Source organism: Oxyura jamaicensis, chromosome 8 (genome assembly GCF_011077185.1).
Source record: "Oxyura jamaicensis isolate SHBP4307 breed ruddy duck chromosome 8, BPBGC_Ojam_1.0, whole genome shotgun sequence".
Classification (NCBI taxonomy): Eukaryota; Metazoa; Chordata; class Aves; order Anseriformes; family Anatidae; genus Oxyura; species Oxyura jamaicensis.
The window spans coordinates 20,097,203-20,124,069 of NC_048900.1; the positions used below are offsets into that span (position 1 = coordinate 20,097,203).

The window sequence follows — 26,867 nt, forward strand, 5'->3', positions numbered from 1 at the left end:
CCAGGGATAACTTGCAAATCCAGGTGTATCTGGTAAGGTACTGCTGCAGGTATGGCTGGCAGATGCTGGAACTACTACAGCAGTGAATTGCTTGGAAGAAGATAGTATTCCTCTCTCTGTCCTGTAAACTTCAGACCTAGTGGCTTGCCTTGATAGGCAGGAGAATTCCCAGGTTTGTATGTCTCTTGGCAAGTAGAGTGCCATGTGCTTTGATGCAGGAGTAGTGATGTGACTTGCTGCTGTTCCTATTCCTGAGAGCTGGGCACCGAAGTCATTCTGAAAAAGTGCTGAAAAATTTGTGAAGTCAACAAGTTGAGTAGAAACCAGCGGTATGCTGTCATCATCGGTACTGCAAGCTGCCTGCAGAGCTACACAAGGAGATTGTTAGCAGATTGAGCATTATTATTATTATTTCTCCTTGATCATTGCTGATGGAGTCCCACTTGAAAGAGTGTGTCTGGCTTTTGGCTTTCCCCTTCAAGTAAGATGCTGAGGCAGAAGAGGGGGGTCCAATAGAGGGTTGCCAAGATGGTGAGGAACTAGAGTAACCAACCTGTGCGAGGTGATTGAGAGATCTGGGCTTACTTAGCCTTGTAAAGAGAGGAATTGTAATAGCAGGCGGTAACAGTTTGAAATGCGGGTTTTTGGGTATCAAGGGGCATTGGCTACGTGTTGCAGGCTGGGGAGGTCCATGAGCTCATGTACTTCAAGAGTTTTGTTTTCAAATAGGTTAGAGTAGCCTTAGAGCATGTTACATGGAGAGGTCGTAGAGGTTTTGAAGACAAAGCTAGACTAAGCTGTTGCTGACCTGTTCTGATGTTGGGGGGATGATCTGGGTAATCTCCAAAAATCCCTTGGAAACAATACTTCTATAATTTCAGGTGGCTATCTATGTTGATAAATTTGAGTAAAAGTGCAAAAAAGTGAAGTAGGAAACTTGAAATGCAGGGAGGTGTTTTAGAAGAAGGTCTAATGATGGTGTCAAGCAGAGAACAGATGCTGCCACTGCTACTTTGACAGATTCTTGTAGTGAACTAAACAGTCTCATGAGAAATTATAGCTGGATGGTACATTACATGACTCATGAACTGAAAAAACAGAAATATGTACTGTAGGTGTAGAAATATTGGGACTTAAAAATGTGTATATTACAGGGTTTTTAGAAAGTGCTTGTTGAAAAGTGTAACAATATAAATAAATACATACATTCTGTTTAATTTGAACATATGCAGAAAGGAACAGTAGTATTGAACAAAATATTAATTTTACTGTAAAGGCTGATTGTGACCACTAAGTAATGGAATTGCTATCCTGGCACATTTCCATATTAATTCTTTGTTTTAAAAACATCTTCCTGCTGATTTTTCTGCACTGGCAGGTGTTGTTACAGCCTCAGTTACTAGACATCATAGCAAAAATAAATGTCAAACTAAATTGAACGTTTGCTCAGCGAGGTGGGAGATGTTCTTTTCTGACTGGTTTGGACCATCAATAAAAGGCCCTGTGATACTGGACTTGCCTGTATAACATGCTCTGAGTTTGGGAAATTTCATGGAGACATTCGTTCTCTTTTCTTCCCCCAGACCTTGCCTGCTGTGGGAACGAATTAATGTTAAGCAAGGAGTACCTACTTTTAGCTGTGGACTCAAATTGTGATTTTCAGTGATAGAGACTTAGCTGGTCTTTTTATCTCCAATTTTTTATTAGCATTTTGTGCTTAGGCAGCATCGTCATGTTGAAGTTTAAATTAATTCAAGAGAGATTTTCTAATTTACCTAAAGTGTGGAATATTTCAGATAACAAAACGAAGCCCTACAGGTCATGTGTTTTCCAGTAGCAGCAAAGTCAGTTCTGCTTAGTTAAGCTAATACTCTTTTTAATTCCCTTCCTGTGTCTTGCCTAAGTATAAAAATAGGAGCAGGAGCTTAAATATAAGAACAGAGAGTCTCTTCAGTGACTAGACATATTTTGACAAAAGTCATTGGCTAGAAAAGGGCAGAGACAATATTGGTCAACCTGCATTTTTGGCTAAAAACACATCACTGATTTCCATCACCTATTTTTAGGATCTTGGGATGGTTAAGTATATGTAGCTTGACAAAAGTTAATCACCTGAGATTCTTCAGGTAAGAAATTATGTGTGGATCACAGAAATGCAGAGGAACCATTTGTTACAGTCTAGTTTTGTACAGTTTGTGAAGCAACAGATTAAAGCTCAAGTGTGTCTGGCGACTCTGGAAATGCTAACAGACCTGTTTATGATTGCATCCAACAGAAATCACTGTGTTCAGAGACTCCAGAATTAAGTTTGTACAACTAGCTTGGATCAAAATTGGTGACACTTGTTTGAAAAGAAATTAACAGTTTACTGAAAGTATTTTGCATTCCCAAGCAATAAGATTCTTTGCTTCTTTATTCTACAGGAGTTTATCTTCGTAAAGGCCAAGTTAAGAAACTTTACTGAAGTAAAAGTATCTTTCTTTTTAATGCAAGTCATTAGCTTTTTTCCCCAGATTGTCTCACATTGATTGAATTTTTCTTTGCATAAGAGATGACTTCATTTATTTGTCTTCTTCATGTTGTATTGTTCATTGTTCTTTTTAAGCTGTCTTTCACAGTAGGCCACCTGCTGGATTAGGTTCCGCAAGCATCGTGAAGCGAAGGTTACTGCATTCAGCTACCGAAGGATCTTGGTGTACTTGTCTATAATTGTGAAGTACAGTGTGTTTTCACTGTAGACATATCTCCTTCCTCTTTTCATCTTTGAATATGCACTAAACCGCGTACCCACTGAAAGACATGACTTTCAGACTTCACAATAATGAACGGCAAAATATGCACATTAGCATTCTAGACAGTCATGCAAAGTCACGCTAGGTAAGCTGCCAGCTGTCCAGCTAACTAAAGCTCAGGACACTGGAAGTGAGTGAAATTGTTTGCATTATTAGGCATATCAGGTTCTTAGAGGGGGACATCCGCACACACCTGAGGAAAGTGAACAAAGTATGTTCTGTTACAGAGCATACAGCAAAGAATGTTCTGTTAAATAGTCTAAGAGCAGTGTGTACATCAGGGGTCTGTCCTGGGACCAGTGCTGTTTAATATCGTTATCAACAACATAGACAATGGGATCTAGTGCACCCGCAGGAAGTTTGCAGATGACACTAAGCTGAGTGGTGCAGTTGATACAACAGAAGGAAGGGGAGCCATCCAGGGGACCTGAGGAGAAGGACTTGGGGATTCTGGTGGGTGAAAAGCTTGAGATGAGCCAGCAGTGTGCTCTTGCAGCCCAGAAGGCCAACTACATCCTGGGCTGCATCAGAAGAGGAGTGGGCAGCAGGTGGATGGAGGTGATTGTGCCCCTCTACTCTGCCCTTGTGAGGCCTCGCGTGGAGTCCTGCATCCAGGTTTGGGGCACCCACCACTAGAAGGATATGTATCTGTTAGAACAGGTCCAGAGGAGGGCTATGAAGATGATCAGAGGGCTGGAGCACCTCTCCTATGAAGAAAGGCTGAGGGAGATGGGGCTGTTCAGCCTCGAGAAGGCTCAGGGGTGACCTGATTGCAGCTTTTCAGTACTTAGGGGGGGAGCTTATAAAAAAGATGGATGCCATTTTGCTCAGGCAGACAATGACAGGACAAGGGGGAATGGTTTTAAGTTAAAAGCGGGTAGATTTAAATTAGAGGTCAGGAGAAAGCTCTTCACTCAGAGGGGTGGTGAGGCACTGGAACAGGTTGCCCAGAGGTTGTGGATGCCCCATCCCTGGAGGTGTTCAAGGCCAGGTTGGATGAGGCCCTGGGCAGCCTGATCTAGTGGGTGACATCCCTTCATGTGGCAGGGGGGTTGGAGCTAGATCATCTTCAGGGTCCCTTCCAACTCAAGCCAATCTATAATTTCTATGTAATGGAAGAAATTGATACCACAAAGGAGATGTGAGAAAATTCCTTGGGATTGTTTTTACTTTTGAGTGTTTACTTTTATCGTCTGTGACTATTGGTATGGTGGATATGCCAGTGTAATCTTGTGTTGCATTAAACAGAGAAGAAAATAATCTATTTGTACATTTTTTGAGGAAAAGCAGAACTAACAAAGTTCTCTTCTGGCATTTTCCATGTTTCCATGTAGTCTAGTGCTCCTGTTGGTTAAACTTACCCTATTCTTAAGTACATGTGAAGTTAGGACTTACCAGATAGATCAAGTACCTGGCATTGATCCAAGGTCTAATTCTTAATCTTCTGTAGTATGGATACGGTAGATAAATTTTTCAATGGCCAATTTTAAAAACTATTCACTCAAACTCGACATAGCCCATTTCAGTCTCTTTTTAATAGGAAACCTAATAACTTTTTCTGATGTGGTGCATAAAGTTCTGGTATTTTGTTTTCGTTTCATTGCCAGATGCAAGCACGTTCATGTATTTACAGTCAATAAAGCTATTGGTGCTATTCATGGACTTAATTATTTCAACCTTTCAACCTGGGATGTGTAATGTGGGCTGCTGCTGTGTTATTTGCATCCTTTGGTCACATACTGACTGTCCAATCAGTTGCTGTATTTCTGCTTTTGAGCCAGATTTAGAAGTGGGACAATTTGTTCCAGTATCTTCATTCATAGTATTCAGAAGTTTTCTATTGAACAAGCCAGGCTGCAGTTCAGGAGCAGCTTGTCTTGTACATCTACATCAAATAAAGAAGGTACCCTCACACCCACTTCTTCCTTAATATATTTTTGTCTCTGTTATCCTGTTCTCCTTACCATGACTAAACACTGATTTTGTGTCGTTTGTGAGAGGGGTGGTTATATAAGGACTTACCTTCTTGAATCAACACTTTCAAAGAGGTGCAGTACTGCCTATACATGGGTCACATGCATGAAAGAATGCGATCTGTTCAAACCAGCAAATCTAGAGACTGTATAGGAAGAAAGAAATGTTAGCCTATCCCTAGTGCCTCATGCAATTAGTGAATGTTTACATTGCCCAGGAAGCCAGGTTATATGGCTGTGTGGTATAGTTTGTGCAGGTTATCAAGTCTCTTCTCTCCCTTTGTGTCCTCACAACCCATTTCTGCCATGAGCAAACCAGTTAGCGATCACATGCTGCTCTTTTTTTTTTCCTTGGATTTTGCAATACTTGCATGAGATAAAATATATCTAAGCCCTAAAGCTACTGCAGCTATTCCATGTAGCAGACCACAGGTTGGATTAGCATTTGTGGCAAAACATGCCACTTCTTGATAATAGGGATTTATATTTCTTCAGCACACGTTGACTTAAGAATTTTCCCACAAAAGAGAGCATGTAAATATAAATAACAAATAAGATTTTTCGCTAAATATCTTGACATGTTTTACTGGATTTAGATTCACTTTCCACTGTTTCTGTTTCATGCTTACTTTCCTCCATCTAAAAGCAGTCACAGTGGCAGTATAAAAATAACTTTCAAATTGAATTTTTCAGGATCTTCCTCTTCTGCTGTCTCTTACTGCTTCCCACTTCTCTTCTGATTCGATGTTTCTTTCTAGTCTTCTCCCTGAAAAATCAAGATCTCCTTATGCTTTGCATTATCAGCTGTCAGGCGTGATGCACTATATGCTGATATGCCACTGTGCTAGCTTGCTTTGCCACTGTTGGCAGCACTCTGCTGTCATGCTCAATTGAGACAGAAAGGACCATTTCTTACTGGAAAATTAATTCATAAAAAATTGCTTTTGTTTTTCTAATGGAATTGTTTTGAAAGACATTAAGCATACAAAGAAATTTGTATTACAACAAATTAGGCTTTAATTTTACAAAGGTTTAAGTGTCAAATATAAATGAACTGAACAGGCTGACTAATTTTGTGAAATTACAGCCTCAAATTGCCTCATATGTGATTTGAGCACAAAGTCCATCAACAGAGATTATTTTTATTTTTGTATTATTTTTTTTTCCTGGCATAACTGTTTTTGAGCAAAAGTGAATGCAGTCCCAGGCACCTGGAAATGGTCTCTGGAAGGAGGACAGTAACCAACTTAATTGTGTCCTGCTGAAAGGGAGAAGCAAGGTCAGGATGATGCTAATGGACATGATCTTTCTCTTGACCTGTTCTTCTTCCTCTGCCCTACAAAAGAGAGGAGGAAGTACAACATCCTCTTCTGTGGTGACCTTTTTCTCCCTGCTAGTCAGGACCTTCCTATCCCTTATGCTTTTTAGATGAGGATTGCCTTTTACAGGGAATTTGTCCAGCCTAGGAGGCCCAGTGTTAGTGGGCTAGTAATCACAGGGTTCATGTAAAATGCAGTAGCAGTTTAGCAGTACGTTTTCACATAATTCTTTCATACTCTGTACTGACTGCCTGAATTGGGGGGTTATTTTGTTTTGTTTTGTTTTTGAAATTTGATCCACTTGGAAAGCTGGCCAGGCTAACTAACATAATTCTCTAATGATGGAATATGAGGCTGCTCTGTACTTGTAAATTAGGCAGACATAGGGACTGTCTTGCCATTGTGATGTTTAATTGTTAACATAGTCCCTGATGTGAGCTTTGCTCCCCTCAGCTGGCACCTTCCCAGACACTGTTTTGCGCATGGCTCAGGCCATAACACTCTGATGTCCAGAGAAAACAGCTCTGGGTGCAGCTTCCACTTTGGGTGAGAATTCAGAGATGTAGATGTCAGCTATGTCACGTTGTTTGATCTTACTGGCAGTGAGCTGTCTCTGTTCTATCTTATTTAAAAGATTATGTAAAATATAGTCAGTGTGCCTGCTTCCAGGGAATTGTAGGCTCCAGTAGCTGCATCTGGCCTCTCCTTAGGACAGACGAGTCTTGAGCTTACTCCTGTTCTTGGAACTTTTAGGATGGATGGTGTTTCATGGAGGCCTTTCATATTTAGTGTTTTATCCTCTGTGCTGCTTCTAGGATAGCAATTTTTTGTTGCATCATCCAGTTTTCAACTCTGTTAGAGGAAATGGCTGTACTACAGGTTTTGTTGATTAAATGAAAGAAGCAAAAAGAGAAACAATTTAGAGGAGGTTGCCGTATACCAGCTATATAAATATTTAGACCAGTAAGCTGGTGCTTGCTCTGGGAAATCAAAAAGGGATATTTAGAGCCTTTGTATGTATATAATTTTCTTCAAAGGAGTTTATAGTATTTGCTTATGTCTGTTAAATCTGATAATGGAAGTGGTATTGCTGACTGACATAGTTACACTGTTAGTACTTACCTAGACTGAACATTTCATTCCATGCTGTGGATGTTTTACAGCACTTGGAAACATTTTCCAAGTGGGCTGTATGAGAGTACTTTAAAACTTAGGCCTGGAAGGAAATTCTTCATAAAGTTCAATTTTTGTCTGTCACAGGTACCATCACTTTATGGAAAATTAGATAAATCAAGCAAAAGGTATATATTTCTCATAGAACTTTTATTTTTACTTGCTTAAAATGCAACAAAGAAACTTCAAGGGATTTTTTTTTTTTTTTTAATAGCTGAAAGGAACATTCCTACTATTAGATACTCTTAATTTTCAAGTGTGTAAAGAGCTATAAACAGTGAATATAATTTGCTCATTATTTCGACTTGGTCAAAAGCACAAGTAGAAGTGAATGAGATTACTCCTAGAAAAATGTGTTGAAATATTCTTATAGTTGATCAAAAAGAAGAGAGCTGGGAACAAAATGTTCAGGACAACCTTTGTGAAACTGTATATATGCTTATGAATTTAGGCCAAAAAAATCACTTATGGTCAGTGAGAACTTGATGTTTTTGGTTGTCTCTGATCTGTGTATTTTTTTCACAGCTAATTTTTGTTAGACTGATCTGAGCATATGGTACTAGGAGGAGGTGGTCTGTTCTTCCACTTGACAAAACGCCTTGCTGTAGCTTTAGATGATAGTACTGCAACATCATTATAATGAACACTACGCTACTATTGTCAGATTTGCGAAGACCATTTACTGTGAGTTATTCTTGCTCTTTATTCAGTAACCTCAAATACCCAAAGTTTATTGATATACTGCTTTATCATACCTGCTAGCTCAAATTAATGACTTGGTCTAGATAAAGGACATACTTTGCCAATGTTTCATATAGCTTTTTTGTCAACACTTTTGAGCTTCCATACTTTAATTTATGCAGTTTAATATTGAAGATTGAGATACATGCTCATCCAGTGGAGGAGGCTCATCTGCAGCAGAGAAGAATAAAAACTCTTTTGTTGTCTTGACAGCTAGTACATCACTTGGTATAGAAGAAGCTCATGGCATTTAAGCAAAAACTTTGAGAGAACAGTTCTGAGCTCCTCTTGTAAAATACCTGTGTGTGTGTGTAATTATAGTGTGTATATGTATGTATACACGTGTATGTATATATAATGTCTATCTAAATCTTATAATTTGTATATAATATAAAATGTAGTGTAGTTCAATTGACTTGATACTTTTTTTTCACAAAGCAATTTAGAAAACAAACAAAAAAAAAACCTTTCTTGATCTTGAAAGATTCCTGTCAGCCTAATTTCAAAGTAAATCTAAATCTGCTTTAAAATACATATTTATACTATTCTTTCCTACCCCTTTTTTTAGTAAAGCTTCCTAAGACTCAAAATTATCTTGGTAATTTTTCTCCTTTTAATTCTCTGACACGTTAAGAAAGGTCTTTGTCTGCAGTTGACAAGGAGGTTGTTTGACTATGCAAAGGGTGCTGACACTGTCTAGACAGAAAACATTGCCAAATGTACAAAGTCCTTGATAGAACAGACAAGCTTTTTTATTTCCTGCTAACATTCAGTTATAGTAATTTTAGCTGTTACTTGCAGCTTCAAATCTTTCATTCTGGGATTTGAGATACATTTTTTTTTTCCTCCAGATTTGCATTGTTCTTGTAAAGACTGCAGAAATAAGTGTTCAAGATATTAATGAATATTATGTTCTGTGTACAGTGGTTTACCGTGTCAAACTATGGCTAAGAAATGGGTTTATGTAGCTGGTATCCATATATCAGAGTACTGTGTCAGCTAACAGGCTCCCGGTAGAACAGAAGTCATCTCAAATTCACACTGAATGTAGATAGCTAAATAGACAGTATACTGTATGTTTGCCAGTCAGGACTCCACAAACGATAGAAAATGGGAAAGAAATGAGTGGAAAGGTACCTTCTGCACACCACAGATGAATTGCTCAGTCCACTTAAAGCTCCCATGCTTCTACTGGACTGAAAAAAAAGCAGTATATTTCATGACATGTACCTTCCAGATTACATCTGCAGTTGTTATGTATTTTCTGGAAGGGGAAAAAATATAGGGTGCTTTTTAAAAAGAATCAGTGCAGCCACCAGTCACCTGAAACAGTAATGGAGAACTTGAGACTGTTTTAAAACAGTTCAAAAAAGATCTGACTACTTCATGGAAAAAACAAACAATCAAACGCAAAAAGCAAACCAACACCCCCCCAAAAACCCAACCCATGGATGCAAATTCTCTTGCAGAATGCAATAAAGAATTGGAAAATCTTTCCAAAATTGGTGACAATTTTTCCAGGTATTTCAACAGAACACAGTGAAATACTTAGTTTCTTCAATTGTGACCACTTTGGAGCACAAATCATTATTATTGAAGTTTGGAAAGTAGCATGTTGTGAGTGTAAATTTATCATTGCCATTAATAGTCCTTTCTGAAAAACCCTGTAAATAAATCAGCTGTTTTAGTCAACCAACTTCAATAGTTTAGAACTTGCTACTTAATTTTTCTTCATTCAGGCTCTTATTTTAACTTTGAAATATTGCAAACCACAGCAGAAATTCAGAAATGGAAAATGGAAGAGATACATGTTTACAGTTCTTTCTTTTACCTGTTGAATTAAGTAGAGAGACAGTCTGTAGTACCTGGCAGCCAGTGTGCAGGCAAAGTAATGCTGCAAGCACATGTATTGTTTTTGACCCGAATAAATAGAAGTTAGTAACTTGAACCTGGAAAATAATGTCATGGCTACAGTTTTTTTCTGAAATTAATTATGATTTAACTTTGTAGAAAGGTCTTGTTTTCATAGGGATCTCTTTTCCTTCATTTCTTTTCATAATACGGAAATTCCTATATTTAGAACTCTTTAAAAGGACTGATAGAAAATTTGAATGATACTTTGAAAATGTAGCACGTGCTGTGTGGTTTCAGTAAAAGAAAGCAACATGGTTGAAACATTTAAAATATTTTCATAATAATTTACTGACATTTAAATATTCTTTTAAGTGAGAGCTTATGGATTCGGTGTTCTCAATTGTAGCTAGTGTTTGTTTGAGGTTTAAAGGGATGTATGATGCATTTTGTTTGTAAAGTATTCTGCTCCTGCAGTTGATGTTCTTTGGCTTGCTGTGAAACGAGTTGTACATGTTATTGTGCTCGCAAATGCACAGACATTTGTGTTTAACTTATCAGCTGAACACTGATGTGCACTTGCGGCAAAAGGGGAGCAGAGTAAATAATCCCTCTTGCCTTTTGAGATGGTCGTATTTGAGTTATGTTGTCAGGGTTGAATTGGTGGTTTATGTGCTTTGGCTGGAAGAAAATCCACAATGGTACTAGCATTTGTTTATAGTAAGCTGAGTATTTCACTCAACTTTGTAAGAAGTATGTTCAGCTAAACTCTTAAAACAAACTTTTGCTTCATTTTAAGTAAAACTGTCTCCTGAATACCAAACTTTTAAAAGTGATATACATGCAACTTTTAAACTGCAGTAATTTAACTTAGTAAACATTGTGCTAACTTTAATAAGTGTTAACTTCATTTCTTCCCAGGCTTCCAAAGGATGAATTGGCAACAGAACCGCTAAAATATGCTGATCAACTTCCTGTAGCTCAGATAATACACCAGGTATGCCTTTCTATTTTGAGGATTTTATCTGAGAACAAACAACATCTGTAATATTTAAACTGCTTTTCTAGGTCATGCAGAATCAATGTGCTCATGCTGGAGGTATACAAAAACAACATATTCTTGTTCAGATGACAGCTATTACTTTATAAAAGGCTTGTTCAGAACATGGCAATGAAACAGTAACTTGCTGTATGACACAGTTGTAGCTTCAGAGGTTGCTGTTAAAATTGTTGTGTATTACTGATGTTAAACTAGAAAAAAATCCATCGATTTAATCTAATTTGCATCCTTATCCAAATCATATTCCCACTCCTAAAAAACCCCCGCCTAACTATAGAAATCATTGTTGCGGAATTGTCATGAAGAGTTGGGTGGGAAAACAATCTCCCCTCCTAATATGGTTCTGAATGATGTCTTAGCAGCATTTCTGTTTCCAGCTACAGCAGTATCATTGTACTTTCGGCTTTCCACAGACTTTTCTGTTTGCTTTTTGTTTTTGCGCAATGGTAAACAGATTGAGATTTTGCCTAGATTGTGCCTACCTACTGTGCTTCTATTTAAAATCAATACTTTTCCATTGATTCAGATGCTCAGATGAGGGATGATGTGGGCATCTGAGCTGGGATTGAATACCAGGCTGCAGTTTTTATAACAATATGTCTAATTATAGTCAGCCTATGACAAGGAAGGGGAAGAGATCTTTTCTATGAACAAGGTTCTATAATCACTTCTGGCTCTTTTCTCAGAGTTCAGAGTCTCTGTCCATCCTGCTGATCTATGCTGAGACTATACTTACAGGTCTTTCTTGTGAAGCCTGATTTTTGGCTATTAGCTGCAGCGGGCTCTGTATTCTTTGTGGAAGGAAAAGTCTGGTGACCAAGTAAAATTGACAAAACTTGTGATGTACTGTTAAACCTGAGTATTGAGACTTAGCATCTCTTTTCTTGGTGGTGTTTTAAAGAAAGCAAAAAGACTTACTCTGTTGCAGTCATTTGGAAATTTTCTCTGAAAATTTCATTTTTGAAGTTTGTTGATGTCAGTCCTGCTTCGGGGATGGATAGCCATAATTTGCCTAAGTCAGGACCAAATAGGTCATATTACTATTTTCCACATGGTACCTTGACTTTTCAAGTAAACAGGTATACTCTGAACAATTGACCTGAAAGCTGGGGAACATGACCCTTCACCATAGGAGACAAAGTGGTATAGTCCTTTACCTGTCTTGAGACAACGAAAACTTCCAACCTGAAAACTGGAAGCTGATGTTGATCAGGGCAGTAATAAGGCAGATAGACAATGTTAAATAAAGCTGTGGTTTCAGACTGAGCTGGCTTTGAGCACATAAGGATCAACAGGAAGAAATGAAAGCTCACCAAAGCTGCTTTCAAAATCCTATTACTATTAATTATTGTAGATCTTTCCAAATACCTTTGTCAATCAGTGTTTATAAGCAGTTAAGTTGCATGCTGCAGGCAGTGCTCATTTTACCTTAAAGGAAACATGAGCTTCATTTTAAAACTTTAAAGTGTACAGGTCTTTCCTGCAAGATGTAAGCACAGGGGATTTTAAAACTTTTGGCTGAAATCTGCACCTCTGGGAAGAATATCTGATGTGTTCGGAACATGGAAGATTGGAAATCAGGACCAGTTTGTATGTCAGGAACTCCCTGGTGTTGTTAGAGCTTCAAATGACCCAACAGCCTGCAAATGTCACATTTAAAATTCTGTCTTCATGCCTGACTCTCAGCATAAATGAATTAAACAGCAGAGCAGGCAGCCAGTCAATATGCTCTTAACAGTGAGAGTGAGCAATGAAACAGTTTGGGGGTTGTTTGGAATCAGTAAATAGAAACTGCACAGAATGTCGCACCTAGAGAAAAATCTCAAATAGGAAACAGAATTAACCTTTAAGATGGTCAACCAGATGAAATGTCATAGTAATATTTTTACAACATTAGGTGGGTAATAACCAGGAAAAGTTCATTTAGCGACTGTGTATTATACTGCAATAGAATATTGTACTGTGGAAAGGCAAAAATGTGTTTTTTATGTACTCTTATCTTTTTGCTATAACAGTATAACCAGTATAGGCTGTTGTCCACACAAAGCAACAAGTCAGGCCTGGCATAGCTGCAAATGTCTCTGATGTAGAGAAACAGAATAAAATGACCATTGTTTAGCTATCATGTCAGGAAGTCTGGCATCATGTCCTGGTTTTGTTTGACATTGATGCTCTTTTTGAGGCTTTAGGTGCTGTAGGTAGCTAAGCATACTGTCCACCAGTGAGAGTCCTGCTGAATAAGCATTTCTAAGTTTACAGTGTATTGCTTTTGAGGGACCTTTAACAATTGGGACAGAGTGCAAGGACCATGTTAAGTGTATATGAACAAATATATATATGTTTTTTACTTTGAAAGTATAAGAGAAGAAAAAAGAACATGACTAAAACCAGTGAATGCTGTATGTGGAGGTAACCTTTGTCCGAACAGTTAATCACTGTCTTAATTATGGGCCTTTGTTTTCATGTAAACCTCTCTATATTTTACCTCTGGGTAGGAATAAAGACAAAGTAAAGTTTGCAAATTATTCTGATGCATAAGATAGAATTTCTGTTGTGGCATAAATATACATTAAAGCATTAAAGATAGACAGGTAGCCTAAATCAATATAGTGACAAGGTACATTTTAGTTCTGTGTAGTAGCCAACGTGGCCACTAATTTTGTCCAAATCTTACTGTAGCTTTATATTCCCAAACATTACTAAAACTGTGCACATTTTCCTTGGGCATTTGTATGTAATATTATTGTAGCAGTATAAAAAAAAACAAAACAACAGAAGAATAAAAACCACCTGAAATTCAAAGTTTCAATTCTCATAAATATGTTAAATGCAATGCATTAGAGCATGGTAAATTAAAAAGACAAATGTGAAGAATGAAATTAAACAGCAGAATGAAAACAAATAGTTACATTTAAACTACATAACAAAATCAGACATTATAAGTAAAATAGCTTTCTACATTTTGAAAAACAAAAAGGAGAAATGTGTTTAAGTGAAGTAAAAAGAAAAAAACAAAACAAAAAAAAATAAGTAAGGAATCTAGTTATTAAATTTCTAAAATGGGAAAAGTTAAGCTGTCAGATGAATACCTATGTAGGACATTTAAATGAGGTTCTTTGGGTACATGAGTGCATGCAGTGCTACTACTTAGAATGATTTTATGAATAGTAAGGCCAGAAAAAGGAGAAAGTACTTTAATTCTGCATTTGTCTGTAGCTCAAACAGGTCTAGTGAAAGAACAGGCAAAACTGCATTTGAGAAGATTGTTTTCATATATCATTAAGGATGTTCATTGCTGGGCATCTGATTCAGCACGGCATTTTAATAAAAGTACCTAACTTTAGTGATAGCGCTCATGCTCTGAATGTCACTCTGTGGTAATATATTTTGCCTAACTGGGATTTAGGATATTGAAGAGACTTAAATTGTTACAGGTGTCTTACTGATGGAAGCATGTTTTATTGATGAAAGACATATTTCAGTGGATAAATGCCAGATCTCCTGATGTTGTTATAATTGAAAACAAGATGAAATGGCAAATTCAGACCAGAATCAACTTGTATACTTATTTATTATAGCTCATTGTAAAATATTAAGCAGATAAATTAACATGCTGTTAAAACAGGACAGTATTTCAAGAAAGCTAACTTCTGACCCTTGGCAGGGATTGCATAATTTATTTAGTCTTTGACATGGTTTACAGTTGCACATCTACTTAAAGGGTTCCTGTGTGTTTTCTCATGTAGGGGAATGCATGGGGAAATGTTAGAAGTTTTTCTAATTAAATTAAATTGAGTTTCCTTTTGCAGGTTTCTTTGTTTTGTACCATTTTAAACCAATGCGCTACTGTAGCATTTCTCTGTAGAAGGTTCAATGAAAAATGCCTTCTGTAATCTCAGGAGATTACAGGGAGAGCACGCTAACCCTGGTGTGTAAATGTGCTTTTCTATTGCGGATTCCGGCTGAGCAAAGCATATGAGCACCGTTTGGAACTACAACATTAGCTTTGCTCAGTTTAGATTCAAGGGACATTAGGGACCTACCCTGTCCAGTCCAGCCTGAGGGTATTCACTGGGGTCCACAGTAAGGGAAATGGAATAAGAAATTGAAGAAATAAGATGGGAGAGGAATCTTCAGAGTTGTAGAGAGAAAGGCTGATGGTCATCAAAGATAACTAGAGTTGCAGTTCGAGTCTTTCAAGAATGTCTTAGTTTCCACAGTTTTCTCTGCTTCTGTAAACAGTTTGCCAAAAAGTCCTTTTGGCTTGATATTTAGTATTTATTCATTCTTGGAACCTTATTCTCACATAGTGGAGGTGTGTCACTTCATTGCATTCATCAATGTTACTGCTGTTTCACACTGGTTTAATTGGGAGAAGTTTCCTTTATCAGCATTTGGCAGAAATTGTTGAAACAGTATTAAGAGAATACAAAATGTTGTTTAGATTTTTTGGAAGTATTTTTGGTTGTCTGTAACACAACAATTTTAGCTCTTGAGCTTTAATGTTTGTGAAGATATTTTAAGTGTTTTTTTTTTTTTTTTGTTTTGTTTTTTTTTATGTGGCTTACTGTGATTTTGAAATGCTGAATATGGAAATGAACACAACACATGCTGATAGTCTGTAGAGCATAACTTTAACATTCAGGGATCACACTGGTGCCTTGTCCCTGTCTTGTAGCTGTCCTTATGCATGTTTCAAAGGGGGAATCTTGCACTCAGGCTGGGTCTTTCCTCATGGTGGAATTGTGGTTCCTTACTTGTGTTTTATAAAAATTATTGGGGATGTTCAAAACTGCAGTCAAGCATGCAAAGTGCTCAGTAGCACAGGTTTTTATTTTTAATGTAGACCATAATTTAATTTTATGAATAATTTATTTAAAAGTTTAAAGTACTTTGATAAGTGATACTTGCTTTTTACTGTTTCTTTGTATGCCAGAAGGTTCAAAAGCAACTTGTGACACTTAGATGTGTCAGGCTGTACGTGTAAAGTTACAGATGTAGCTATTTATATGTTCTCTGAAGATCTATTCCTGTAGATGTGTTTAAAAATAACTTCAAAGGATAGCTTACTTTTATAAAACTGTGGTCATAGTATCCAGCTAGGACAGTCGCAGGTCTCCTCAGAAAAGCTTTATTTTGTAAGACCTGATTTTTTTTCAGGATAGATGAAAATCTAGTTTTCCATATAAAAGATTAGAAAGCGCTCTGACTTTAAAATCCAATTTTATTTTAACAACATATATTAATGTGTCTGACCAACATAGAGAAACCTTGAATCCATTTCATTAGCTAGGCAAAAGCCTTCTTTCATGTCTTGCACTAGGACACCTGCCTGGCTCAGGTTTTACTTTTGCAGTGTTCAGCAACATACTTCTGACAGTGCTGCCCTCTTACCACTGCCACTTCTCATGGCTGCTTCAGAGTATACTGAGAACAGAAGCCTGTTCTGACAATGTTTGTGTCTGTCTGTTCCAGGCTAGAGGTAAAAAAAAGCTGTTTCTCATGCATGTCACAAAAATCTATGGATTTCTTCTTCCTCACCAGATGACCTAAAGTTCCTTCAGGGCTCAGGTGTTCTGCCTGGTCCATGTGCAGGGCGAAACCCAGGTGTGCAGTATACCTTTTGCTGAGCTAGCCATTCTTCATCTAGGACACTTGGCATGTATTGAAGTTGGAAAGTAATGTGCTTTACTAAGACTTTTTGGGGTAATTATTTTTCACTTCTGCATTAAACATATTTGTGAATTCTGTAAACTAAAGGTGGTTTGCCTGCATTTTATAACTCTAATAGAAGTAGTCTCAAGTGGAATCAGAACTGGATGTTATCCAGTAAACAAGAACTTGCTTTTTTTCCCCAAATGAAACACGGTATGTGGATTACATTTCTCTCTCTCTTAGAAATTATTTACTTTTTGTTTGGCTTCCTTTAATACTAACTACTGTATAGAAGAAAACTCTGCTTAGGAGGGGCAAAACAAACTTCCTGTCAAAAGCTATTATTGCATGTTTTTGCCAACCACCAAAACAAATATGTCACAAGACAGCAAAGATATTCCTGCTAACACTGTGCACAGCTTGGGGTGGTTAGGTGCTTTGATGTTTACTCCCCAATATTTCTTCTAATGTTAAGGTTGGTTAAAAAAATGAGTAGCTGAGTTGTGCTGTGAGCATATGAGTCATGCAATGTATGTGATTTGCACTATTAAATCTAGAGAATGAGTGCATAATTATTTTAATAATACTCTTATCTATTAATAATTAAGAATGGAATAGTCCTGTTTCTCTGATTTACTCCAAGACACTACCAAATGCGTTCTTGACTTGGTTGTAGCTGTTACAAATCTTTTAATGGCAAAACATTAAACCACCAACATTTTCTGGTTGTTCTTCATCTAGTGAATTACTGCAGCATCAGTGAAGATACTCATTACCCTCACATGTAAGCCAGTAGGTGGTCCACACTAACAACAGGGTTGGCACTATTTTTTTTTGTCCTATCAGAAATTAAGTAGTACACTAGCCTAATGAGCTCTCATAAGCAAAATCATAATATTCCTGAAATAGAGCATATTTCTAAGTGTAGCATGAGGTATTTTTGTAAAAGATTTGAACTATCATTTTTTATGTACTACTGTTCTCATCTGTTCTTCCTGATTGCAGAATACAATGATGTGGAGTTAGCATAAATTAGTGATGATCTGTTTTTACAGATGAGGTGCAGCTGCCTTTGTTTTGTTACGTTTTCTCAACATACATGTCATCTGAACATGAGGGGAAGCCCTCTGGAAGCAGAGACCTAGTAGAGAGGTCTCTTTTCTTCCCTCTTGCCATTAAAGGAGTGTTGTGGGTGATCACTCTCTGCCTATCCAGGATCATTATTTTACTGTTTCTCAGCCATAGCAAGGTTCTGCTTCTTTATCTATTTATTACGTTGAACTATTAGTTGGAACCTCTCCTCATAGTCTTCAAGACACAATAATGATAAGTTTATTGGAATTATTTTTCTTTCAAATGCTGTTTTCCAAATCTTAAAAATTTAGCAGTAATTATGAGGAACTTCATTTCCATAAGGATTGACTACCAAAATATTCATGCATGGGGAATTCTTCTTTTGTCTGCACATAACACTGCTTGTCAGAGACAGAAAGGAAGCATTAGTTTTTTTGTTGCTGACCGAGCATTACAGGGGAATTGAATGTAGTATTAAATTCTTCCAATTATAGCTGAATACAATGGATTGAATGGCTAAATGCATTGAAGAGTAGCTTGCATGAGGCACCTGAACAGTCAGTTGTGAGGTTCTTGCTTTTAACTGTTTCCTAGTAAAAATATAGCAATGAACATTTTCTGTAAGCCAGAGAAAGGTAACTTAGCCATGGCCTGTCGCAGCTGCCCTGAGGTGCTCTTTTATCCTATTACATGGCTCTGTTAAGAACAGTTAGCTGAGCAGTTAGTAGGGTGCTGTTTGAGGTGCAGATATATTAGCTTGTCTGTGTATTGGTAGGGCTTGCTCTCTGCTGCCACGTCTTCAGGATATGGTTATCACTTCACAGCGGTGGCACTCAGCAAGGTGACTGTACACCTGGACTGTGCTCTCCCGCAGACACTGCACACAGCTGTTGGAGAGCTTTGGCTTTGCAGTTCCACTCTCTTGCTATTCATCTCTTCAGGGAGATGCAGGAGCTGAAATGGATTCAGTTGATGCAGTGCTTTCAAATGGGCTGGTTTAGGCTGCACAGATCCTGCAGTTTGGACAAAGAAGTATAGCAGCAAACTGCTGAACTGTTTAGCTTTCTGAGGTCATATAATTTTTCCATGTCCCTGATCTTTGGAAAGCTGTACATTTAAGGATTGGTGTTGTATCTTCATGCTTCTTTGGCATGGGCTGGGAGGTTGAATTAACGGGCAGGTTGGAGTAATTTAGCTAGGGATGCCCCTTATGTGGCCACATTTCGCTCTCTCCCCCATTCATCTTACTGAGTCCTGTGCTGTCCCTTGCACTGCCACAACAATGTAAGCACAACAGTGAGCTCTAAACTACTGATTAAAAAAAGACAATTTAAAAGGGGGAGCATTAAAAAAAATAAAAAGGACAGTTCAGCTTGGCTTGATATGTGAATACAGAATTTCTGAAGCCAGCTACAATAGGCAGTATAAGCCAAAATGGTAAAAGCATGTTTTATCAAATGAAAATGTTTGTTTGAATTTCTCATGAACAAGTGAAAGGGAGTGATACCAAATTGTTACTGTGGAAAGTAGAAATGGAAGCAAGTCGAAACCTTTTGTGCATATCATGGGGGTGCATGGTTTGCCCTTGAGAATACTGGTAACACGAGGCATTATATGTGAATATCTTGTCATCCGTTTAATGTATTGGGCTGAGGAGACATCACTTGCATACCCACCAGCATACAGAGCTGTCAGAAGTACTATTAAAAATATATGAAAAGATACCCATGCACTAAAGTAGCTATAATTGTTACAGATATCATGTTGGAGTTGCGGCTTCTTTAAGACAATTCCTGAAATAATTTCTTTTTAATAGACATTGTCTAAGTTTTAAAATGAAGGAAGAGTTTCAGGAAGTGTCTGTAACATGTCAGGCTTTAGAGAGTGCTATGCATCATTGTAGTTTATTCATCAGAACTTCAAGTCACTGCATATCTTTTTTTCCAGCTGAATCAGCTATGTGCTTCAAAATCCTATATGCACAACCTTCCAATATATAATATTGGCACACCTTGTATACCTTTATCTTGGCTTTCAGTTGATCATGCCGTGATAGCCCTTTGTTGCATCTTACAGCCTGGTCACAGCTGTGATTTTAAGACAGTGGTTATTGTTTGTAATGTGCTGTAGATAGGCTTAGAGCTTTACACAACGAGACAGGTTCAAAAATGCTTACAGTTTAAAGTAAACTTCACATAGCATGTTGGCGAAAAGCAAAATAAGTTAACAGTGAGAGATTCTGATTTGTAGACCAAGGCCATAAAGGACCATTATGTTAATCTCTTCTGACTTTCTGCACAAAGTCCACACATAGTTTGTTTATATTCTCCCTTTGTTGTGGCTACACTGAGATCAGGAAGAATGACTAGAAAAAGCGAGTAGAGGTTGTTACACATTTAATCAAAATACTGTAATTATAGAGGGAGTATAAATTAAGAGGACAATTACTGCATGTTAGTACAGGTACGTGATTAGGGAAAGTATGCACGATATTGCAGGTGTTATGGAAGAAGCAATATGTATGTGTCCCAGGGGGTCTCAATTACTAACGTCATGCGAATTTGTTGCACAGTGCTATAGATAAAATATCAATAGCTATCTTAGGCAGCTGATGTTAGAACTGCTGCTGCTGCTGAAAGTGGAGGGAGGTTATTTTTAAGTGAGTTCTGTGATTTGAGACTCTTTGCTCTCCTTTGTGGTTGTAATAAGCTTGGGTAATGTTAGAGCTTTTTTGCAAAAATTATCTCTCCAGTCATTTTCAGTCTCAGTATTCTAGTCCTCTATTAAGCATATAATTTACTTTTTTCATCATTCTTTGCTTCCATGAGAATTTTTGTGATACACTGGTCTGCGTTCATTTGCATTTGTCATTCAGAAGCCTGGATTCTTAGATGTTCTGAGTCTTTTTGGATTTGTCTGCACTGAGCCCCATTTATTTGCTGTTCTTTCAAATATTGGAAAAGTGAATACTATTTAGGTCACTGTGGTGAGTTGTCTCCAGTGGGGATAACTGAATAGGTTTTCAGAGCATAATGGTATGCAAATAATATACTTCTGACTCACATGGGAATAGACTGAATATATGCACAAGCTTTCTGCGACCTTAATAGGTTTGTAGGCATCATAACACACTACGTGCTGCTGCAGCATAGTATCTGATGTACAAATATGTAAGCTGTGGTGGGGGGCAAATAAATGTATGAAATAACTCTGTAAAATTAATATGTGATCCATATACCTTATTGTAGCTGGAAGTGTACACCAGTGATATCTCTAATTTACTTTTGTAACATAAACACTAAGTACGTTAATATTAATCACTGCTAACAAAACGGAAGGTGCTTAATATCTTATGCTTAGAACATGCTAATTCATTACACTGTTAAAGCTTGTTCATACTTGTTACAAGAAGAAACTGAAAAACATATAGAAAATGATAAATAAGTTATTCCATTAGACTGGGTTTTACATTTATGATATTCACAAGAAGTAGTAGCTTTTAGAAATTTTGCTGCATTTAGTTTATTTTTATTACAGGTTCTAGAGCGATTCAGGAAACAGATGCTGCATTTAAAAAAGCTTTGTTTTAGTGAAGCTTTCTGTGCAAGAGAATTCATTCTTCCTAAAACTTCATTTCACTTAAATTAACTTGTATTGCCACTGAGGATGGCTTATATTAAACACAAAGGGAGGCTTAGCGGTTTAGACTTCCATCAAATAAACTGCATAACTAAAAAGAGAAGATGCCAAGCCTCACACTCTCCTACTTGAAAGTATTGTGTTCCCTCTCATGGGAACTCGAGATTAGAGAAATTATAAAGGCTTTGCATAAAAACAGGGAGTTAGAATTAATTTTTGCTTAAGCAGGGAAGTGTCAAAAGCCCATTATGGTAATTTTTCAATTTTGTCTTAACTGTTCACACATTTTAAAATAGTTGTACAATTGAGTAGAGGCATAATTGATGTTTTGTGCTTTCTCTCTCTCTTTTTTGTCTTTCCTTAGGCCATCATAAAGCATAGCTTAGGTGCACTTAGAGGCCTGGGAGAAGTAGGTGTGATAATTAAGTAGCTGATATTTTTCATATCATACTGAGAAAATTTGCCTAATGGATTGAAATAGTCTAAGAATGGTTCCCCTTTTCTTAATTACATCCAAGTACTAAATACTTATATTAGATGAAGATAGCTAAACCACAAAAAAAAAAAAAACCTTAGTCATGAAATATAAAAGAATTGGAGGTTGTAGAGGCTATCTTCATGACTATCAGAGAAACAGTAGCAGTAAAGGTCTACATGAAAAAATATTACTTTAATAACTTTATTCACTGTCTTTTAATATAAATACCCATTCTTTTAAAGAAGCTGAAAATGTCATGGAATGCAGAACTACTGCTGCATCATTTTGTTAATCTTTTTTGAATTAAAAAAAAAAAACATCATTTTTTTCTATATTATAACACCTATAAAATGCTAGAGTTGTAGTTTAAAAATTATGTTTGATCTAAACAAGCTTTAGGGCTTCCATAATTGAAGGAAAACTGTTTATCAAAACCTTCAAATGGTAAATTAAATAACTTTTTCTTTTAGTAAACACTGTATTTAACAGAAGAAATATTATTCCAGAGTTGCTTTCGTTTTGGTGACTGTTTCAGAGGAGATATTTTTGGTGGAACAAGCTTTGGATTTGGAATGAGTCTTACTCGCAAATGTGAAAGTAAGCGATATTCCTAAATGATTGCTGATTAGGTAAGACTTCCATTTTTATATTCAGAGAAAAGGTATCATTCCTACCTTGGAACTATTTTTTTCTGCAAAAGCCTCTTTGGGCTATGAAAGAGCTACCATTGGCATTCCCAACTATGATCAACTTGTTTTGAATTTTTCTGGCCTTGTCTGCAGTAGAAACTGGTGAAAAAAATGGCATCTGTTGTATTACAGGGATGAGGTATCTTCTTGAGAGCTTTTCCTATTGCTGCTGAGTGGCTTCTGTCAGAACCCACATTCAGTTTCTCTTACCATGGACATTAGGAGCGGTCTGAATCTTCCTTAGCTCTTCTTCCTTTCCGCCAAAATTGTGAATGTCAATTGACCAACTAAAAGCACAATGTGGTCCTGCAGTTTGTGTGATGAGGCAGCAGGACAGCATCGCTTCTGGCTGCTGGCATTTTTTTTCTGCATTTTATGGGTTTCTGGTGTTCTGTGTTTGTGTCGCCTGAATAATAATGCCAGAATAATGGAGTCAAGTGCACGCCTATCTGTGTGTGTAGAGGAGGAAGGGGATGTTTTTAGATCCTTAGGCAAAGTGCAAAGTATTTGTTGGTATGTATTGCTTATTTTATTACTTAATGCTGGTTGCACTGAGCATAGAAATAATGTTAGTGTGTGTTTGTGGAAGCATGTGTAATGCTAGTGCAAGACTAAATTATTTGACGTAACCTGTGTTCCTGTCACGAAATACATGCAGGATCAGGACCTTTCTATGTGAAACAGGTTACTGAAGTACATTATAGTAGGTTGTCTAAGATGGAAGATTTAATTTCAGCTTTCTGCTGTCAGTTCAGTGTTCTGTAACACTTTTAGTTTCTCACATAACCTTGTATAGTTTTTATTAATCATTGCTTTTGTCTTGTTTACACATGAAAGTTTCTCTGATAGACAGCGTTTATGTAAATGGTATTTCAATGAATAGTAAAATTAATAGTAACAGTGATCCATTTTTTTCTTATATCTGCTATAGTTTTTCTTCTGAGCACATGCAGAATAAAAAGTAGCTGTTACCAGTAAGTTCACATTGATAAGGACAGAATATAAATCTTATCAATTTTAGCCTGACATGTTTTGTAGTGCTGTCTGAGATACTAGATACTTCTCAGAACATTTTTCCTCAGGTGATGACACTGTTAGCTCCAAATATAGTCACACATTTATCCCGCTTAAGCATGTAAACTTAGGTGTTCTTGGTGATTTTTTGTGTTAAGTTAGTTATTGTTTGTTTACCCCTCAGTAGCATGCTGTGAGGAGCATGGCAATGAAACACTGAAGCTTTAGACAGTACTGATGAATGGCAAGAGATAGAGATATTGGCAGAATGTTCTCTAGTGCTCTGTCTGGAATTGTTTTCCTAAATAATTCAGAGAGTTGAAATTTGATGAAATCATTTCCATTTTAAGAATGGGTGGAAGGGGTAAATGAGTGAAGACTTCAGTACGGGAAGAGTTGTGTTCATATTGTTAAACAGACAAGATAGCATTCTGTTTCATTGTTCTTGTGGAAATTCTTTGTATGCGTCTGATTCAGCTTCTTGCAGGCAGCTACTTCCTCAGTGACCAGCTTTCGTGATCTGCGTGTGGCACCCTGCCAGTGCCAGCTTTCTCCTCCCCACATCCTTACCCCACACGTTGACTTTTGTGACTCAGGTGATTGCATATTTCCAGGAGGATTGTATGGAAGAAATGCTGAAAGCCCACCTACAAGAATGTGGCTGACAATCAGATGATTAGTACTTACATGGGACATTTACAGTACCACATGACATCCATAGGGCAGTAACCAGTGGTCACTTTAGGTGGTAGGCAGCTAAAGTGAAACAGGTTTGCCATTAGATAAGATGGTCCGTGGTTTTTATCCTTGTAAAGGACTTACCCTTTCAGAAAGGTGATAGTGTATATACTACGCGTGTCAAGCTGGGGGAGTATATATAGTCAGCTATACTCGTTCATTCTTCCAGGACTTTGTTGAGCCCCTGGTGGCATCTGACTGATGAACTGGTGTCATGCAAATGTTATGGGGGAAAACGGAATATTTATGATACCATAAATCTGTCATTCTTTCTTAATGGCAGCTGCCTACAAAAACTCTTTGCAGGAATGAATCTGCTCTCTGGGACTCTTTGTTCTTTGACATATCAAGCATAACAGGAATGGCTTTCTGGTGTTAGTCTAATTATGTGCAACTACTAAGTAAGTTTCCCGTATTGCTTCCATGTTTTATGATTTGTTTTCAAGGTTGTATAGCAGCTAGAATATCTAAAACTATTGGGTTGATGTTTCAGAATAGTTCTTTTTTCCTTTTGCATTTTTTCTGCTCATGGAGACAGTATATACAACATAAACGTAGGTGAGAATACTTGTCTGGCATGCAAGTGCAAAACCACTGCATACAATTGCTTTTAAAAGCAGTGTGGTGGTGGGGAGCAAACAGATCCAGCACCAGCTGTAATACCCTGATTTCTCACCGAAAATGAAAATGTTTTGCAGTAAAAACACAGCTATATTTGATCTTGCTCATATATACGTACATACACCTTTTGCCTCAGCCCTCCTTCTCCCTCCATTCATTTTTTCTCATGTCTGTCTCTTAAATGTAATGCAGTTTTGAGTTGTGCAAGTCAAAGTTAGAAAAACCTGGAGTGCTACTGCACACAGGTATAATGTTGCACACAGCTTAGGGCAAAGGAGAACTTTTTAAATTATAGTTGTAGAGATCCTGGAGACATTTAAAAATGAGCAGTAAAAAGTACATGAATAGGGAGTATTTATTTGGATTCTTTAAATGTAGCTGTTAAGATGTTTGATTAGATTTTGTACTCAATATGGCATATTGAGTAAAAGATCTAATGTTGTCTAACATCTGTTGTTAATACAGCCTGCCACCTGGAAATAAATGAATAGATACTCACGGGATATCCAGGAAAAAATGTGCGGTTAGAACCATCACTACTACTATGAAGGGAAGAGCAAAATAATTTATGAATGTCATGGCTTCTCCGTATAAACAGATACAACTTAATTGGAATTTGAGTGACAAAATTGTACTTCATAATGGAAGTTTTGAGGCATACAATTAATTTTATGAGATTAAGGAAAAAAAAACAACTGCTTCAGAGTATGTTGATTTAAAAGTACTTGAATGGTCTCACTGTGTGGTGCAGTGACCCTGTGAGAGCTATGTTAGACTTCCCAGCAGGAGGCTGGTACGTGGGGCAGTCATCCCAACGTGGAGCAGGCCGCAGCATGCTCTGGCACATGCAGCCTCCTCTCCGCAGAGCTGAGTGGTTGCTTGTGGTTCTGCTCCCGATGGTTTTGAGGCCTTGTATTTGTACCAATAACCCTTGCCCTGTAAAAGACCTTGGGATAGTCTTTTCCCGGGGGAAAATGAGCAGTGTATACTGCTCCAAAATATTGTTGTGAGAGTAGGGTGGCCCACTTCACACCTTTCTAGATAATACAAAATAAATTTAACCAACTAGAGCCTCTACAGACCTTTTTCAAATCCTTTGAACTTTTGCACCTGTTTTTTCTGTCTGCCTCACCAAAAGTCTGGGTAGCAGCAGGAGGGTCACTTTTGGAGGTTCCCTCCACTGAGGTGTGCATATAGCTAGTGCATATTTCTGTCATTTTCTGACCCCCTCTGATATAAGGACCTCAGGAACCTTATCCTTTGGATTGTGTCATGGCATTGTGTGCTGAATGCCTTCAGTCATGCTTTTGCTAATAATCCTTGTTCAAATTAAGTAAAAACATTTTTGAACAGAAGGATGCTTCTCAGAGTAACAGTGGCCAACTTTTGAATATCAAGTCCGTTTAATTATGCTGCTCATCTATTTTTGCGTGCTTCAGTTGGCATGAAGCTCTGTTTGCAAATGTAATTCATGTATTTGATGTGGACTTTGATTTGATCTTTTATGAAGATCATAATCATGGCTTCATATAAAAGTATGAATATGAACAGAAACACAATTTTGCTTAGTATGAATGAATATGAATAGAAAAACAATGTCTAATAGATCCTAAAAAGATGTGATTTATATATATATAAGTATATATTTATATATATATTATATATGAAATAGATCGCTTTATCTTGTGACTTTTTTCATCTCTGTCCTTAAGCATATGCATTATTTTGAGTGTCATAATATAATTTGCTGGTACTGAGCAGGTAAGAGCTGAGCCCTCTTACCTCAGCAGAGTTAAGACCTGTGCTGTGCCAACCTGTACCAGACAGATATGCACTGTTAGAGCTGCCAGTACAGAGCTGGGTTTGTTAGCTTTGGTTTTATCAAATTACGCATCTTGGTTTGGAGGCCCCATAGCACGATACCTGTTCGCCAATCAGGCATCATTCATATGAATGCTGGCTTGTCTGGGAATTAAACTGCACAGGGTCTCAGGTGCTGGGAATGCTCCCTGTGATTAGAATAAGTATATTATGTGTTGTGTCACAGGTT

At 37.4% G+C, this 26,867-nt stretch overlaps 1 protein-coding gene across 2 annotated transcripts in view; it reads left to right on the plus strand.

Moving 5' to 3' along the window:
- The window catches only part of PIGK (phosphatidylinositol glycan anchor biosynthesis class K), a 76,265-nt gene that overhangs the window by 42,067 nt on the left and 7,331 nt on the right, over nt 1–26,867 (plus strand). For both annotated transcript variants that reach the window (XM_035333316.1, XM_035333315.1), the window contains exon 10: nt 10,771–10,846. In XM_035333316.1, the coding sequence (XP_035189207.1) occupies nt 10,771–10,846 (76 nt within the window). The remainder of the gene's footprint in view (nt 1–10,770; nt 10,847–26,867) is intronic.